This window comes from Talpa europaea, assembly GCF_964194135.1.
Source record: "Talpa europaea genome assembly, chromosome: 3".
Taxonomy (NCBI): domain Eukaryota; kingdom Metazoa; phylum Chordata; class Mammalia; order Eulipotyphla; family Talpidae; genus Talpa; species Talpa europaea.
In genome coordinates, this window is record NC_140069.1 from 110,191,185 (window position 1) to 110,211,404 (window position 20,220).

The window sequence follows — 20,220 nt, forward strand, 5'->3', positions numbered from 1 at the left end:
CAAAGGAAAATGCCAGTGGTTTCAATGTACTAAAATAACAATATTTGGTTCAAACTGTACTATCCTGCACCTCAGGGAGTAATTCTACCAAATCACTTTCATTTGTGAAAGCATAGAAAAGAGTCAGACCTGAAAGATCACGCATGGCCACCCAGAGGATAAAGATCTTATTCAAACACGGGCTGCATGCCATAAGAAAAAATAAATTTTCAAAGATCATGTTATATTAGTCAATAGAAAGCAGGCTTCCCTTCTCTCTTTTTTTTTTTCTTAGATTTTATTGCACTTAAACCATTTTGTCAAAGGTGAGAATTGAGGAAAATTGTTGTATTTGTTTCTTCGCTAAATATTTGTATCTTCTTTCATCTATAATTCCTCACATTAAAATTCCTATTATTTAAAAAATTCATATCAAAAGTTATAGCTTGAATGCCATGTTATTATTTCTTTGGAAATTTTGGCTATTGCATAAGCACAGTTACCAAATCAAAGAGATTTTTTTTCTTCAGTTAAAGGACTGTTTGAAAAAAATGTAATGCAGGGGAAAAAATCTTGCTTTTGCTTTGATTTTAATGATCGACCAACAGATTGTACCACAGGCATTATAAGCTATGATCCCACTATGAATGGTCTTTGAGCCTCAAACTTGTAACCTATAATTGGGTAAGAGCTTTGTACCATTTGAGCTCCATATCCATTTTGAGTCGCTGCTTAATCTGTTTAATAGAAGGTTCCTCCCATTATCCGATTGACAGATTCTACTTGGCTGAAAGCTAAGTTCTAGAAACAATGACTGAATACACAGACCTACATTTTTTAGATCAACCTTCAGTTTAAAATATGCTAAGTAATTACTGTTCTGTAATCTATTTGGTGCAGACCTGAGACAAATAAATAGATACAATGAAAATATTGATTTCTAAGATAAAACATATAATTGTGAAAGATAATTTAGTGAGCTATTATGTATGACCTATTGGTATAAAATGTAAGAACAGGGTCATATATTGTGCGTAGCTCTAGTATCTTTAGATACAAGAGTTCCAGTATCTTCCGTGGAGAGAGATTGTCCTGAATGCTTGCTGAGTAGGGCAGGGAGCCTTCACCAACATTCTATCAATGATGTAGTGCCTCCCTAAATGTCTCCGTTCAGTGGAGATGATGTTTCCAACTTGCCTAAAAACAGGGATGTTAAAAATAGGGGGAAAGCATACTGTTACCAGCAGGGGGCAGGGTAGGCTAACTAGTGAGTAGATGGACACCGGCAGGCATAGAAGCAGCAATTTTAAACAGAAGTGAAAAATTCCCCGAGGGGTTTTCCGTACATCCTTTAGGGAAAGAATTGTTGAATTGTTAACAGTATAATTTTCATGGCGTTACAAAAAGCTACATAATTATAATGTCAAAGTATTGAATCTCTTACAAGTAATTTTAATGATGTGTTTTGTTCCACCTTATTTTTAATAATCCTCTTTTAGAACTGAAATCTAAAATTAATTAAAGAAAACTGAAAATAATGGCTTCTCATTTATTCCATTGTTTATAGATCACTCTTTCCATAATTATTTCAACACAAATTTCATGTGTCTAACCGTTTTCATAAGAAAAGAGCTTTCTGTAGAATCTATAAAATGTAGACAGACATAATTTAGAAAATATTTTGAGATATAAGACTGGATTGAAATATATTTAAGTAAACTTCATTTATTTACAAGTACACGTGATTCCGTATTGATTCTGTTGACTAATCCTTAAATAGTAATAATGAAAAACCTTTAAAAACTTTATGGAAGTGGAAATTTATCAGGTGCACCAACAATGTACTCTTTCGTCTCTTATTTTCAGTGTCCAAGCAAAACCTATGACCCACTGATTAAATCCACCCGAGATTTTCCAGATGATGTCATCAGTTTTATAAAGCGGCATCCCGTAATGTATAAATCAGTATATCCAGTGGCCGGAGGACCGACATTCAAGCGAATCAATGTGGATTATAGACTGACACAGATAGTGGTGGATCACGTCGTTGCAGAAGATGGCCAATATGATGTTATGTTTCTTGGAACAGGTATGCTTTGACTAGATTATGCTTTCTTTCAAAGGAATTTTACAAAGATAATCTACACTATGAAAAGTCATTAGTCAAAATCAAAACGAGTAATTAGTGCTAAAGCCTATTAGGTAAAACCTAAGTATTTCTTAAAATTTCATAGAACATGCTTTTGATTCACAATCAGAAATATCTCTCAGCCTCCACTTATATTTGAGATTTCAAAATAGGTTATAGCTTATGACTTAGTTTTCCCACTATAAATTAGATCCTAAACACATATTTATTGAATGACTTTGAGTAAAATTAAACAAGTAGGGCACAGTAATGTTTCTATATTTCAATTTCACTTTTCCCTCATTCTGTAAATATCTGATAAACTCTCAAAGAATCTACTCACCCACTTTTGAGAATCACTGACTTAGTTGACTTCAGATGGATTTCAAAAAAAATTAAGCATTACTTGTAAAGATATTTAAGTAGAAACTTTTAGAGATTATTTTTTCTGTTATTGAATTTGGGGGATTATCACTCTTGTTATTAGAACCTGATTATTTATCTTTGTCTGTCAACTCAGTAATTATAAAATGGTTAAAAATGTTTACTCCCAAAAAGATATATGGCATAACTAGCACATATCAAAGTAAGGAAATGTATTACCTAATGATTTCTTGTGATTTCTAATGGCATTACAGCTAATTTGTATTATTAAAATGAAAGCACTATATCCTAAACAGTGTTATGCTATTTAATGAATAAAATTGCACACTGAAATAGAGACAAATGGGTTTTCAAGAAAAGGACATTTTTAGAAGTGCAAAAAAAAAGAGAATAATTTATAGGAGTTATGTTTATTAGGAAGTGTGTGTAACAGACTCAGAGTGTCAAGAACACCAGTTGTCAAAACTGATTATATGGCAGATGGCAATATTGAAACCCAAGAAAATAAATGAAATTCCCTAGACTTCAGAGATAACTGTTTAAGTATCAAAACTTGAAATAATTTGTCACTAATACCAGTGAGTTTGGCATTTAATTTTCACTGCCTACCTCACTCCTAGGTATTTAACATTTTAATGTCATTAGTGCCATTCAGCCACTAGGTGGTACTACCCAACTTTTACTGAGAAAAATTATGAGGAAAGTAAGCTAGATGGATAGATTTTCAGTGTGACATTTGGAAAATGTATATTTAATATTTTTCAAAGATACTGCAGTCATTTAAAAACAAAATTTAATAATTTAGACTTTTGTGCAGGATCATTACCATACACTATTAATACTATAACCTTAGGGTTCAGAAGTTTGAAAGTGTCTATTTTGTATAAGTTAATTTCCAAATGGGATATTTTTCCTTTGTTTAAAATTCTCCTTTGCTTGTCTTTCTATGAACTATGCCACCTTAAGAAACTGTAATATAACTAAGGCATTTTTCTCAGCATCAATTTTGAAATTGTATTATGAACCTTTTAAATTGAACAAAGAAAACTTTAAACAAAATTTAGTTCCTAGCTCATAAGATTTCTGTAAGTGAAATACATTTGATAAGTGAGCTATAAATTTTACATGTAGATAGCTTTAGTGGTTTCTCTTCCTTAATTAATATTATTAAATACATATATCTTGTCTTTCAATCTGAATTGGCTATAACACTAAGCAAATATCTCTTTTGAGAGTGAATTTATTTGAATATATTTTAACTTTTTAAATTAGGTTAAAAATGTCATCTCCCTTTTTTTATCATTTCAACCAGTACTTAAATAAAGGAGATATCTACTTCTGTGTTAGTATAGATTTTTTCTTTATTTTTGAGAATATACTACATACATGTGGTTTTTAATGTTGTCTTTATAAAAATGAGTTTTATGGCCAAAAGTTATATTTCAGGAAGTGAAAATCATATACCTCATTTCTTACATCTTCTAATTTATTTAATGTGATTTCTTGAGAAGCATTTAAAGAAAAATGAAGGAAGCAATGTAGGGGTTGCTAGGAATATACTTAAAAGTAAACTATAACATAGAAACAGCATGGTCATAGATACTGTATTTTTTCAGATATTGGAACAGTTCTAAAAGTTGTCAGCATATCAAAGGAGAAGTGGAATATGGAAGAGGTAGTGCTAGAGGAGCTGCAGGTATTCAAGGTAAGACTGTGCATGGTTCTGGGAGAAAAGATGATGACAGTGAGCAGTCCTTGATCTTGAACATCATTAGTTTTTCGGAAGGAATCTTTGCAATTAATTCTTTATTGGCAATTATCTTATGCAATGGAAAAGCAGCTGAGAATGGGATAAACCCTCCCTTGTAAAATATCACTGAATTTTGGGGCTTCTGGTGTTTCCACTCCTTCTCTAAGCATATACTCAGACAAATTGCCACGGTAGATGAAAGCCTGAGGTCACTTTGACTATCCAACTGCTTTTTTTCATTTCATGCATTTTGCTTTTTCAATTTTTCCTCAATTGAATTTGAGAAAATTGGAAGAGTGTGTAAATCATATGTCCTTGCTTTTCTATAAGGAAATGTAATGAAAAGATTTCCATGATTGTACATCTTCGTGAATGCCAAACTCCCCTCACTCACCAAATTATTCAGATTTGCGGAATGTCTTTGACTTCTAACAGTGAATTTGTATTGTGTTTGTAGATCCTCAATGCAATTGAGGAATTATGAAAATAATATTAGACATACATTTGCATTTCATAGAAGAACTGTGCCTTTTATAACATTTTTCTTGAGACAGTTTATTAAAATGGACTGTTTCCAACTAAATATTTATTGCCTCAAAAGGGACTAGAGTCCTCCACTGTGAAGGACTCAAATTAATTAACATGCTGAGTTTTATATAGGATCCTGTTTATATCGTGATGGCAGTAGTAGTCAAGGAGTTCATAAGGACAGATGCTATGTGGTATATACCAAAATCTTGGGTAGTTTCTAAGGGAGAATCCAGTGTCAAATCTGACTATTAATATAAAGGCCCAAAAGAAAGTCAGTGGTGTTAATGATCAAGAGAAATTATTTGAATTTCACTGCTAAAATTAAATAACAAACTTGTTTTCTTAATTCATAACAAAAACACTTTTAGACAGAACTTTCTGTAAAATTTTTCTTCAATATATTTTCTTAAATTTTTGACATCTACTATGGTTTGTTGATTAGTGAATGTTGGCTGGTGAAACATTCCATCCCTTGTAGTATGGTAGCATTTGTGTTCATGTTTCTGATTTTACATTGTATTCACAGAGCCATACTTTCAGCAGATAAGAATGCCCTAGTTCATATCATCAAATCACATGCATAAGTATCTTGTAATGTTCCATAAAGAAATGGTCATCCTCAAGGAGCATTATAACTTTTCAGAACTCAGCTACTTGAATAAGTTTTTGAACTACCTACCTAAGTAAGAGCAGAAAGAAGTAATAAATAATTATGGAGATGTTCTTGTCAACACTACTTTGAATTATATGGAAGCAGTTAAGATAAGCAGATTTAGAAGAAGAAACCTGTGGGTAACTGGGAATGATTTTCAATGAAGAGTGTTTCCTTATATATTTAGGTAGTATTCCTTTAATAAGAGACTTAACTATTCTGATCATTTCTATTCCAGTGGAGTTACTACATGTTGAAAGGAAATAATAAACATTAAGAGTCTTTTCTCACCTATATATAGAGCCTTGATGTTTACTTCCATAATCTCTGGTGCTGATAAAGTATCTATTGGCTAGTATAAAAGACAGTTAACGATTATCTTTACTAATGTTTAACTTCTATTTGCAGCATTCATCAATCATCTTGAACATGGAGTTGTCTTTAAAGCAGGTACTTTGATTTTTTTCCCCCTGAAATTGTATTGCTTTGTCACTTTACATATGTGTAAATCCATGGGGGCACATTTTCATACCTCTATAGTGCACTTGCTTCACTCACCCTCCACCACAACTCCTATGCCAGTGCCTTATCCTTTTCTTTCCCCTTCTCCCTCCTGCCTGTCCCCTGCCCTCTAGTCCCTGTGACAACCATAATATGTTTCAAAGTGAGAATTATTTTTTAAAACAGGTACTTCTCTATTTTTGTGTAAAAATGAACCACAAAAGCAATAAATTGCTAGAATCAAAGTTCACTTTTGGAAAATCTGTTGAAATTGAAAGTTACAGGTAATAAAAAAACTCTAGATTATTGTTTCTTTTATAAATTGATTTTTTTTTTATAACTGACTAGAGGCCATTTTTATTTACCCTTGCCTTAGGAATGGGGCCATATTTTATTAATTGAATGATATAGCCTCCCTTTCCATTGCCTCTTTTTTTTTTTAAAGATTTATTTATTTATTTATTTATTTATTTATACAAGCACTGGGTACAGTCAGAAGTGCGGGAGGGTGAGAGAATTCACCAGAGCCAGAGCGGGGAGCAGAGCAGGCAGGAGGACCAAAGTACACTGCTGAGGGGAGCAGCGGGCGGCAGGAGAGGTCTGCGTGCCATGTGGGACCCTCCTCCAGGGGCCAGGGAGCAGCTGGGGATCGAAACCCTGCTGTAGAGGCTGCGGGCAGCTTAGCAACCCAGCGCTCAACCGCTGCACCACCTGGGAGGCCCTTTCCATTGCCTCTTGAACATTGAGCTCACATTTCCTCATCTCATAAGGATGGCTTTTTGTCAAGGCCATGAGAAAATCACGTAGCATGCCAGCCCTAATCATTTATAATGTCTTTCAATCAGGGCATGGAGAAGTTACACTATAGACTGTGGTGTTAAATGTTAGGCATTTAACTAACATTTGACTCCTACCAACCACATAGTATCTGTCTCCCAGAATCTACTTCCTTATGTAAAGTTAGAAGAATGATATACTCCTATTAAATAAGATGCTGCATGTGAAATTCCAGACAGAGAGCAGATACATTTTAGGTTTGAAGTAAATTTAAATGGTAGCTAATAACAATATTTAATATGATTTCACAATTCTGGAAATGATATTTTTAATCCCAGTTAATTCTGGTGATTCAGGCTTAAATTACTGTTTTTATAGGTACCCCTAAGATTTATGAAAGTCATGTGATGAAGAACATGTTCAACATGCAGATGTTACTGAACTTGTCCTCATTTGCTATGTATAGTATGGCACAGGGATTATTAGGGGAAACATCTACATAGGTTTATTCCTCAGATTGTTTCCATTAATTTGTTTACTCCATTTAATATTTACTTCTTTAAGGCCTACTCTGTCCTTAGACGATACTGAAATGAATGAGGGATACAGTGCTTAGCCTCCAGAAGTTCATGGTGGAGCTGGGACTCAACAAGCATGCTAACTATACAGAGCAACAGTGGAAACATTTACTGGGGAGACAGCAGAGAGGAAGTAGCATAAAAGAGAGCCAGAGCAAACGGGGGAAGATAGCTAAAAGAAGAGACAAGTAACCTGAGCTAGGAAGGATATTGCAGTTAGCCGGATACATAAAAAAGGAGGTGGGTGGTGGGATAAGGAAGCTTATGCTGTGTACAAAGAGAGAACATTTGAAAAGGTGTGAGAGCGAGAGACCTTAGCATATCCTAATAAGATTCTATAGATTTAGAGCAAAGGGCACATGTGCGCTCCACAGGACTGAGGTTAGAAACAAATCTGGGGAAGTAAGACAGAGCAAGACTGGGCAAATCTTTATGTGTTGTCCTAAGGATTTTAACAGTTTCATTTAAGGGCAATGAAAACCACTAAGGGTTTTAAGCAACAGGGTGATCTAACTTTTTTTTTTTTTTTTAAAGCCCAGTCTGGCATGGCAGTGAAGTAGATGGATTGAGTCCTGGGGTAGAGGTGGGGATTGCTGAGGAACAAGACTGAAGCCAAGGTTATTTACAAGTAATCCCAGAAAGAAATGATAAGGACTAAAACAGAAGCAGTGGCAGTGGAGACAGAGAGGAGGAAAATAGATTGGAGAGCTCTATGTGAGAGAATGCAAAAGATTGGTGATACGCTGAATGTGAGAGGAAGAAGCTACAAAGACAACTCCCTGCTTTGTGTCTTGGGAGACTGGCATGGGGAGGAGTAGGTTCAGAGCAATCAGTCTGTCCACATTTATGTTGTTTCTAAGATGCAGAGTCTTTGTACAATCAGAAGTGTAAAGGAATTGGGCTAGAAAAGAGGGAAACCCAACATTTAATGCACAGGAAAGAATCATCAAAGGAGACAGAAGTCTTAGGCAGAAGCAAGGAGGAAGAACAGGAAAAAGTGAAGAGGATTTCAAGAACGATGTGGTCCTTAGTCTCAAGCATTACAGAGAATTTAGTTTCAAACATTACAGAGAATTTAGATAAAACAAATACTAAGCTGTATACATTGCACTTAGTAACCAGAGAGTCTTACACAACTGTTTAATGGATTGATGAGATGTAAGGCAAATGTCTATAAATGAGTGTGTGTTACTTATGGTCATGTTTATTTCTGATTTTTTTCCTCTCCATTTAAAGATTGATATGGCCCTTTAGAGATGACCATGAGTCTTTGAAGACAACAGACTGTGGTTATTCAGTTGTATTATTCCTCTGCCTTTCTTCCCCACTCACTGCCAAGCAGTGTACTTATAGGGAGTGGACATTATTTTCAAGACTCATCTTCAAAATGCAATTTTTTCAGTTAGCTACTTCAGTATCTGCCTTTCATTTGTGATGTGGCATTCCTTAAGTCTCAATATTTCTTCACAGTGATACCAAATACTTATATTTCCACTTACAACCAATTTCCCTTCATGGATCAGTTCTTCATTAGCAAATGAAATGGTTAATTAAAACCACAGGAAAGTTTGTAAATCTCTTCTCAGCCATCTCTCATGTGAGAAGACATGGCAGGAGAAGACCATAAGTATTGCACGCAGAGCACCTGTGCTTGATATAATCTACCAATGTGTGTCTTCAATGTTTGAGAAAGAATTTGACATCTTAATTCCTCAGTCTAGCAGCTGGCTTTTTTGACCTTCTTATATTACTGCCAAAGTTACTGTGACTCTTTAGAATGTCATCCATTTCATTATTAACATAGTGAAACCACCATTCTGCCAGGGGTGAAACTGATTGACTTACCTTACTCTTCTTGGTTGTGTGTATCTAAAGTGTTTACAGTGGGCTGGACACTGAGCAAGAGTGATTTAGATTTGTGATATGGTATTCAAGGAAGGGAAGTTCTTAAGACTAGTCTGAAAGATGCTTCTAATTCATTTGCTTTGCTTGATTTGCAGCAACAATTGTACATTGGTTCCCGAGATGGATTGGCTCAGCTCTCCTTGCACAGATGCGACACTTATGGGAAAGCTTGTGCAGACTGTTGTCTCGCCAGAGACCCCTACTGTGCCTGGGATGGAAATGCATGCTCTCGATATGCACCTACTTCAAAAAGGTAAGAGGCACATCAAGTTAATATGCAGCCTTATTTTCTACACTGTCAATACTTTATACAAACAACTTGTTTTATAACTTAAAGAGAAAATATATGGAAAATGTGATCTGTGGCAGGAATATTAAAATAAAATATTGTTTTGCATAATTCCCTCCAGTTCCATCCATATTGTGTGGAAATGGCAAGATTTTTTCTTATGTCAAAATATATTACATGGTGTATATAAACCACATCTTTATGCACTGATCTGTTATTGGACTCTTAGATTGTTTCCATAACATGATTATTAAAAATAGTGCTGACATGGCATAGGAGTGTGTGTGTGTGTGTGTCCGTGTCCTTTTGAATTAGTGTTTTGCCTTCTCCAGTAGATACCTAGTATGGAATTGCTGGCTAAGTGAAATAAATCAGAAGGAGAAAGACAAATACTGGGTGATTCCACTCTAATGTGGAATAAAAAGAAACAAAACAACAAAAGTAAATCAAAACAAATCCTAGCAGTCTGACTGTAGAATTGAGACTCTCGAAAGGGAAGGTTGGGGAACAGGGAGCAAAGGAGGAAGGGGCCCAGTACTATAGTGGAAGATTACTGGTGCTTTGGTGCTGGGTGTGGTGTGCTAACATACAACTGAATAGATATGAACTATACCCTGTAAGTCATATACAGTGTTGAAAACCAATGTTACCTCAAGAAAATGAACACTTAATAAAATAAAATTTTATTCTATAGTTTTACATAAAACTGCATTTTGAAGGAGGATAAAATAGAATGTTGAAAATTGGAAATATTGAACTTTTAAAAATTCTGCTAAATTATTTATATTCATCTCCTCATCTATGTTTAACATTGTTGAAAGTTTGATTTTCTTTATTTCTTTACCCTGTTACATCCCTCCCTTATTCTATGTTATTTCTAAATATGTATATACCTGTGCTTACTGTTTTGCAAAAATTGTATAAAGATTGTAATTGTGTGGATTATATGTAGTCTATGGTATCTGTGGTGCCTCAGTATAATTTTACTTTTGCTATAATAATTTCACTTGGTAAATTATTACTACTTAGGTATATTTACACATCAAAATGTTGCCCTGCTGTTTGTAGTGCAATGCTTTGTGTGCTCTTAAAAATAATGATATTTTGAACTAAAAATTTCTAGCTGGGAATTGATTCTGCACTCACCTGGGCAAAAGTACCATAGCATTATTTTTTCAAAGATTTTTATTTCATCAGTCTTTTCCATAGCAAGATTACTAGACACAACCTGAGTACCCATCAATATGACTGAGGCTGGCTCAATATATTATGATTTACTTATCTTTAAAAATGTGGCATTTATAGTAATAATTCTTTCTAATGTGTTTATCAAAGTGTACTTTTCTCTAGGTAAAATTCCAACCAGTTATCTGTAGTATTTTTTAAATATTTAGGTATTTGCTAACAAAGTAAGGTAACAGGTGAGCATATGTTAGTATACTACTATATATGCACTTTTTGAAATTTTATTGGTTTATCTAATTACAATTACAGAATGACTGTATAGTATGATAGAAGATAGCACTTAAAATAAGAACACATTTTATAATCCCTTAAGTCTCTGAATCATGGGTGAGGAGATACTCTATTACAAGTTGAAAGTAAAAAGCCCCCAACATTTTGTTTCAGTTTTTGGCCAAGTATATACTCATCATAGAATACTCTTCTAGAAGCTAAAAAGCAGGAATGCTCATTAGTTGGTAATGAACCTTCAGTTTGATGAATTGACCCTGTTCTTTAAGAAACCAAGATTTAAAAACATTCTTGACCTAATGTACCTTATACTGTCATAATTTTTTCTTGTGTTCCCAAGACTGTATCTCTGATCTTACAGACATACCACTGTGATGCTTTACCCTATGTAATACAATGTCCGTGTGAACCAAAAAATATGTAGGATAGGTGAATCCTGTACAGGGTTGTCACCTAGCCAGCATTGTCTTTAAGGAACATTCAGGATACTGTGGCAGCTTTACTATGACATCTGTGATCACTGATGAGGCAAATGAAAATAGAGTCTCTAAAAGTATAAGATTTATTTGACTTAGTTTGGTAGGTTTTTTTCTTTTTTATACAAAGTTGCTATTTTTTCCTTAAAGAAAATATGTGAGAATGAACGAAGCCATTGTATTATTATCATCATTACAATGATCATCACTGCTATCAGAAAAACAATGTGACTATGTATCAGCAGATAGGAATCACCTAAACATTCCTACTATATCAAGCTGTTTTTCTATTTCAAGTGACAGTATTTAACTAGTTGCTTAATCAAATATATGTAATGATAAAGCTTTGTATTATAAGGAACTTTGTATTTATGTACTTTCCTAACCACTACCTAAAGTTCTTTCGTATTTCCCAGTGACTAAAAAAGAAGGGAGGGAGTATTACCCACTTTTTAATGTATGGAAAACATGGATTAAATTTGTGTTCAATCTATTGTGTTGAATTCGTTGTCAAAAGAGAAAAAAAAATTTGGAAGGTAAATAAAATACAGATTATTTTATTTCCAATAGTGTTTGTTCTATCAGAACTCTACTAGTAGTAGTATTTGAGTTAATGTTAGAGTGATTAGAACATTGACCTGAAGTAAACCTGGAAGACAAAGCTCTCCTTCAGCCACAGCCACTGTATTGGAGGCAGGGCTTGTGACTTCCTGTGGTCGTGGATGAAGTTCTAAACAGTGCAACCCCTTTTTCTTAGGCGAGCTAGACGCCAAGATGTAAAGTACGGAGACCCAATCACCCAGTGCTGGGACATAGAAGACAGTAAGTATAGGTTTTATATGCTCTTCCATTTAAGACTTATAGCCTAATCTTTGTATCTTTTTATTATATAACTTGAAACACCTATTATATAGGAAGAACTCATTTTGTGTAATGCTTATGTTCTGGAAAAGCAATGGGAGATTTTATAACTCAAACCTGTCTGTATGCCTAAGTGAATAATCCTTTGTTACATCATTATGTTACATTATTATTTGTTTCACATGTCTTTAAAAATTGCTATATTCTCCTGCCCCCACCTTTTTATGTCCTTGTAAATTTTGAAAACTGCTATTAGAAATAAAACAAGATATAGTTCATAATATATGGACCACTTGGTATAAACTCAAAGAGGCCCTCCCAGAAAAGTCTGAATAAAGTGTAGGTACTTGTTAGAAAGATATTTGAGGTAGCCTATGCATTATTTGTTTTCATTTATTAATGCATGTATTCATTCAGTCAGTAAATATTTATTAAGTGACTTCCATGTGCATATAATTATTTGGGTATTTTTTGAGACAGAGAAACTTAAGATCTTACGATTCTTTGGGGAGATGTCATAAAACATAATTAGTGATATGGGAATGTAGCAAAAAGAAAGATCACCAGAGACTGTTTTATTCAGAGAAAATGAAACAGAATGGGAAATCTTAGATGACTAAGTCTGTGAGGGCCAGAGTATAGAACTGAGACAGATCTGTTGAGTGAGTTTGATAACAAAAAATCAATGAAAGTATTTATTTGGGAATTGCATAACTTCCCCAAAGCTCTACCTTCAGATAGAAAATATATGCATATGTGCACACACACAAATGCACACATACAACTGGCGGGAGGAAAGCACTGCCTTCCTTTCATCATATCGTTGGTAACCATCCCAGCATCGAATCAATGACCCAAACTTTATAGACTATAACTAGTGGCCCACAAGTGCTTTCTTAATTTAAAAAACAAAACAATTATTTATAATTCATGGGGAAAAAAAGCTCTGGTCCAGAATAATATGCTTGACTTCTCATTCTAATGTGCAGGTGACATAGTGTCATATCATGTTTTACTTAGTGTTATTTCCTGTGTGCAATATGTACATGGTTTTCACATGTCCATGTAAGATGTGCCAGGGACTGTTGTAGGTATTGAGTATACACTGATGAGCAAAAGAGAAGACAATCTGTATATCCATACAATTTATATTCAAGTGTGGTTGGGTGAGCAAGAAGACAGTAAATAGAAAAAGAAGTAAGACATATGCTATGTCAGATAAAGGTTACAAACAAAGTGATATAAAGCACAGTTTCTGCCAACGGCACTCAAAATTATTGTTTCCATTTCACCATGTCCCATTCCTGTTATAGCCCATTGCACACCGTGTTTTCTAACCAGTATCATCAATCTACTGTATCCACGTTGGTCAAGGTTACCAGCAATTTCCTCTTTGCAAAATCTAATGGCGAGTTTTCAGTTTTTATTTTTACTTAATCTCTAACTCCCTCCTCCTCAAAACACTTTCTTTTCTTGACTTCCATGTTCTTTATGGCCTCATGAGACCTGATTGCTTATTATTTAGGAATTTTGTGAAATGTTTTTAAACTATTGGTATCTTGAATCAGCCACAGTGGCTGAATTTTTTTTTTTTTTACACGAAGAAAATCAGCAGGCACTATGAATCAGGGCTGCTTGTTTTCAGAGATGGTGTCCCATCTCACCACATCCTTCATCGTGCCACATCCTTCTGATTTTCCTTTTACCTTATAGGCTGCTCCTTCTGAGTGTTCCCAACTTTCCTTTTCACTAACCACTTAAATATACATTCTTTGCCTATTCACTCCCTAATACCGTCAGTTCTAGTACTATTAGAGGCATTTTGATTCCCAAATCCATAGTCCAGTTCTAAATTCTCTTCTATGTGCTAGACTTGTATTTTTAGATGCTTACTCAGGTACCCCTATTCCACACCTAAAAAGCCTCTCATAATCTCTCTGAGAAAGAATTCTTCTTGTCTCCTCCAAGACTTATTTTGTGCTACAGATATTCCCACATTAAAAAATAGCACCACCATTCACCCAACTTCCTAGGTCCAAAGCATCTTTTTATTCTAGGCATCATCTTTTTTTATTCTTCTCTTTCTTTTACATCCTATCACTGACATTTCAGTATGTTTTTTGCCTCTATGACCATAACTCTACTACTTCTCATCACCTAGGTGCATGTCAGTCTAACTGAAGCTACCAGATCTCTAGTTGCCAAGGGTCTGGTATCCCATGCTTGCCTGCCTTTTGTCTATACCTCACTCAGTAACCAGAGTAATCTTTCCAAAAAACTTCATTCAAATCATGTCTTACTCAAAATCTTTCAATAACATTTTAGAAAAAAAAAAATCCACAGCTTTTGTCATGGTCTCCAAGACTCTATTTGACCTGGTTCCTAATATATTCCCAGGACCTCTCTTAACCACATTGGTTGGCCTGATTACTGGCTAACAGTATTTCAAAAGCACCAATCTGGTTCCTTCCTCAAATATATTTATATTGTTTCCTCTGTACCTGCAGATCTTAGCTCTTCAGATGTCCACATGACTCCAGCTTCACCTGGAGCTTATTTTACCCTAAGCTTAATATTTTAATTTCTCAGAGACATTTTTCCCAACACTCTGATTTGAAATACCTTTCTCCCTGCCCTGCCCTGTATTTCTTAATTTGCTTGCTTTTTATTTTCAGTGCATAATGATGAGAGATCAAAATACACTCTTCTTTACTTATTCATTCAGTTGATTGTTTGGTCTCTGTCACTAGAAAAAGATTCCTGAGGGCAGTGAATTTGCCTGTCACATTTACCAGTATATCCTCAGCCCATAAGACAATGCCAGTGTGACTGCATGCAGAGATGTTTGTATAATACATAGGTAAAGGGAAGGACTCTCGAAGAATAACGTTTGAGTTGTGCCTTGAGGAGAAAATCAAATTTGATAAGAGTAGGTGAAGTAGCAATAATTAAAATCAGAAAGACCTCACATAGGTTGGGTTAAACTTGTAATGTTCCCTTGTTATTCTGTGGAGTACATGTAGGTGAAAAAAACTAATATTTCTAAGAAAAATCAATTTTAAAAATAAAGTCAGGTGACACCTGTGTAGATTGCTGATTGGATTAGGAAAATCCAGAGATAGGAAATCAATTGTGGGAGTCAAAAGTAGAGACCATAAAGGTATTTACACACTAAACAGTTTATAACCTTAAGAGAGAGAAGGGGTGGGGTATGAACAATAGTTTGTAGTAAAGAAAAAAGGAGGCTTATAATATACCATAAAAATGTATTGCAGTTTACTTAGTAATCAAGTCTTGAATAATTGGCACAAATAGATGATTTTCATCCTTCCTTACTCTCTTTGTTCATTGCTTTGTTATATGCTGTGACACTGCATGATTATTAATGGACTAAAATCAGTAATGCATGCAGATGTGCTGTTTAACAATGTCGGATGCATCTAATCTTGCTTCAGTAAATACTACATGATTTCGATGATATGTCATTTATTTATTATAAAGAAATATTCTAGGCATTTCACTATGAAAAACATTGTGGTTATGCTCTCAAAGATTTAGATATTATCTTCAAATTATTTTACAAATAATAAGTAGATATTCTTATGACGATTTTAACACATTATTGTATATAACTTCTGCACCTTTGAAAATTAATAGCAATTAGTAATATATGTATATGTACATGTATAAATGTATGTTTTTTAGATTTAAAATTAAGGAATTTGAAACTCAAAAATGAAACACACATTTTGTTTGCAGCCTTTTGAATTAACAGAGATAGTGAACACATCACAGTTTTCAAAGGGAATTTTTGAAGGTTAGTCTAGGTTAATTCAAAATGGTGTCAGAATGTTTGGCTTAATCATTGCTGATAAAACACAATAGTTTCAAAAGAAATTTCTTGAAAAGAAGCCTAACTATTGGATGTTTGTGCATTCATGCTGATAATTTTGTATGCTCAGATTTAGGATGCATTTAGGTCCCTTAAGCTTTACTCTTTGGTTTATGCCTAAACGCTAAGTAGGCCCATGTGCAAAATTGAGACATCTGAATATATGATGAAAAAGTACATGTTGGGCTAAGCCGAGAAGCCATCATTCTTTATTTGATCAAATGTGAGCTACAGATCTTAGATCACACATGGGACACAGCCTTTGGCTACTCAGGATGGAATATATTTCAGATGGTGCAGTTGATTTACGAGAATAAGGTGTCTGAGACACTGCTCCTTTAGCATTTCATTAACTATCTTACAGCAAAATGCATGTGGGTGGAAATATTCATCTTTGAACAGGAGAGAATATTTTTGTTGTACAATGAGATAAAGTCCAGATTTTGAGCATTAGCTCATTTAGCTTATTATCATTAGAAAACTTCAAATATAAACCATTGTACTTTTATGACATATTGATTCTCAATGATGCACATCTGAAACATATGTTATTGTACAATATTACTTCAATTAAAAAAGTTCATAAAAATGTATTAATGTTATATGGTCAGCCATGTGAACCAATTCATGATAAAATTTCTCTCCAAAGGTTTTAGAAAAATTTACAAATTAGGTTATATTTTTATACAAATGAAAAGGTTTTAAATGAAACTTTGAAAATGAAAAACATTGTAAGATGCTAAAGGTTTATTCAGTTAAACTCAGAGACAGAGACTAAATATTTTAGATCTGGTAAATTTTAGATCTGGTGAATTCTTAAAAAAAATATCAGTTCCAAATAGTTAATATAATGATGAAAGATTATAAATTGCAATGCATGGATAGAGTTTTAAAAATCAATCTATTAGATAATATTTGACTCTTAGGTAGCAATATTATAACATGAATTTCCTTTCTCTTTAATAATGTGTATGAATCTTTTCCCCATGGCATCTGTTCTAAATCAGTCTATTTTCCTATTGCTTTTAAAAGCAGGTCAAGGTTAATCTCCTATTCCATGTTTGCTTTCTAGGCATTAGTCATGAAACTGCTGATGAAAAGGTGATTTTTGGCATTGAATTTAATTCAACCTTTCTGGAATGTATACCTAAATCCCAACAAGCATCTATTAAATGGTATATCCAGCGGCTAGGTGATGAACATCGAGAAGAGGTAAGTTATAATCATGAAAGAATACTTACCTGGAGGGGAATAGTATAAAAGTTAAGTTTTGGTTGTGAGAGATGTACATCTTAAATAAAAAAGAGAGGCTATATGAGCCTCTCATCACTATTTGATAAAAAGGAAAAGAGTAGTTTGTACTTTGCTAACAAAAAAGGTAAAAATGCCTTTGTTACCTTTGAATTTAATAGACCAATTTAATAAAAATATACTAATAAAAACATGTAAATGCAAATTAAACTTTTTTAAAAAGTAATGATCTTTTCCGAATTTTCATTTCTCACTGTCTATATTTTAGAACAATTAATTCCCTGATCAACAAAAATACATCATTTTCTCCCCACATTAGTTCAATAACTAAATTTTAACTCACATTGTGTTCAATTTGGTTCAATGAAATATGTTGTTTACATTTAATAGAAATATCTATCTTCATATCATATAGCCAAGCTGAATAAGTATCTGGACATATGTCCCTTTCACTCTTCTTTACTGAAATTAAACCAACAGAAGGACAATGCGCTATAGATGCATTAGACGTCTTTTGGCTTTTTTCTGTTTCCGTTTTCTAACAAATACGTATTATTTCAATATATTACAAAGATGTTGTGAGGTACATAGGTTATATATATAACTGAATTTAATGCATTCAAATAGCCTGAGAAAGCTTATATTACTATTAATTGGATGTCATTAAACAAAGGTTAATTGCAGTGTTTTTATTTAATGGCTGTGATATTTAGACTAAGGTTCTAAAGTTCTCAATATGAAAATAAAGACACTGTCGTGAGTAATGGAATAAACACAGGATACAGAATTATATGTCTTAAGTTGAATCATGATTCTGCATTGTTTGGTAATATCACTGAGCTCTTGTGGCCCATAACTTTCTAATGTGAATAAAATAAATTCAAGAGTCGCTGTGAAAGTCACATGAGAACTTGGGAATTTCAGGGCAGAGGATTACTAACTAGAGTGAAACACATACACACACACAATTTGAGATACTTTATCAGGTAGGTTGTGTGGAATAGAAAATAACACTGATCACGTGTTCAGCTTGACTGCTAAGAATTCATGAAAAGATTGTAACTTCTTTAACCCTCAATATCTCTCATCTAAAGAATTGGACCAAATGTTTTCCAAATACTAGTCTCCTTGATTAGTCTATAAATATTTAAAATAATGTATGTAACTAGTCAAGCATTTGTATACAATAGTGGTTGTCAACTTCAGGCAGTTTTACAAAAAGTCTCCATATTTGGCCACATCTGCAGATGGGCAGAGGGAGCTAGTGGTAGAGTCAAGGGAGGATGCCAGGCATCCTACAATGCACAATCCTTCCACTCAAATAGTATCCAGCCTCAAATGTCAGTATTGCTGAGACTGAGAAGCTTTGGAATAAAAGAATATAATTTAATTCTAAAATATGGATTTGGGGCCTCCCTGGTGGCACAGTGGGTTGAGCGCAGCTCTATGAAGCTGTCCCACAGTCTCTGAAGCACCGGTTCGATTCCCGGCTGGCTAGGGAGAGACCCACATGGCGTGGCAGACCTCTCCTATCTCACCCACTGCTCCCCTCAGCAGTGTTTTTGGTCTGTCTGCCTGTTCTGCTCCCCACTCTGTCTCTGGTGAATTCTCTCACCCTCCTGTGCCTCTGGCCTGTACTCCAGTTCTTGTATAAATAAAAAATAAATCTTTAAAAAAAAAGCATTAAAAAAAAAGATGGATTTGAAGTCGTGTCCCACTGTTACATTAAGAAATTGATATTATTCTGTTCATCTTAAGATCTACAAGAATACATTTTTCTATCAAAATGTTGACCCTTTCATATTTAGTATCAAAGGAAAAGAGGAGAAATATTAAATGTCTCCATAAAAGTTGATTCTTCAAAATTGCTGATATCCATGAGTTCCAGATTATGGCATATCTGCAATTAAAATAAATATTTATTTTGAGATCCCCAATTTTACCAGTGTATATTGAAGTATTATTTCATTTCAAAATATAAAAGCTTTACTTTTTGTTCAAGAAATATTGGCATAGTGGTATCTGCTTTTTTAAATTTGCACATTTGATTTTATTACATTGCAATATTTTACTTTTAAATGCTTCAATGATATTTTATAGTATTATAGTTAATACATTTGATAATTTACTTTCAATTAAAGTATAATTTTTAATAATGTAGTTTTCTTCCTGGAAAATTTAATCTGAACTTTTAAAAATCAAGTTACTCTGCTTAAGGTGATCTCCCACTTTAAAGATATATTTGCCTATTTACATTACACTCACATCTTTCCTGTTCCTGAAAATGTTATGCATTACTTTAATGCAGCTTTTAACAGCATATCATAGACTTATGATGGTACCATGCCACGTGAATTTCAATGGAGCAGAGCTTGTATATTTATTGAATTTTACTTAAGGGTATCTCAGCTCTAATACTTTAACAGTAATTTCATCTATCTTTGTAAAGAGGTAGTTACACGTTGTCAGGATATGCAATACTGCTTCCTGAGCTGAGGAAAGGGGCAAAATCCAAACTACAGTTGAAGCATTTTTCCCAGCAGGATACCTTTTGCTCTTAACCAAGAAGGTCACCGTTTGGCGTCTTTCCTTCTCTCAAAAATAGCCTGAGGGAGGAATCAGGATCTTCCATGGCACAGAGGCTGTCACCAGGTTGTTCTCTGCCAGAGGGAGAACATTTCCTTACTGAGCTCTTTCACAGTTGGATGCTATTGGGAAGGTCATGAGTCAGTTATCTGCTGAGTTTCTTATAAAGCTGTTCTTGAAATTGATGATGTTTATGCTGTAACAAGC

At 34.1% G+C, this 20,220-nt stretch overlaps 1 protein-coding gene across 1 annotated transcript in view; it reads left to right on the forward strand.

Annotated features, from left to right (window-relative positions):
- SEMA3D (semaphorin 3D) overlaps nucleotides 1-20,220 on the forward strand; it is a gene marked incomplete at both ends in the record, with an annotated part of 115,426 nt that overhangs the window by 90,281 nt on the left and 4,925 nt on the right. The window contains 6 exons of the mRNA XM_084229319.1: nucleotides 1,846-2,068; nucleotides 4,108-4,196; nucleotides 5,833-5,874; nucleotides 9,281-9,438; nucleotides 12,181-12,245; nucleotides 17,249-17,388. Coding sequence (XP_084085445.1) covers nucleotides 1,846-2,068; nucleotides 4,108-4,196; nucleotides 5,833-5,874; nucleotides 9,281-9,438; nucleotides 12,181-12,245; nucleotides 17,249-17,388 — 717 coding nt within the window. The remainder of the gene's footprint in view (nucleotides 1-1,845; nucleotides 2,069-4,107; nucleotides 4,197-5,832; nucleotides 5,875-9,280; nucleotides 9,439-12,180; nucleotides 12,246-17,248; nucleotides 17,389-20,220) is intronic.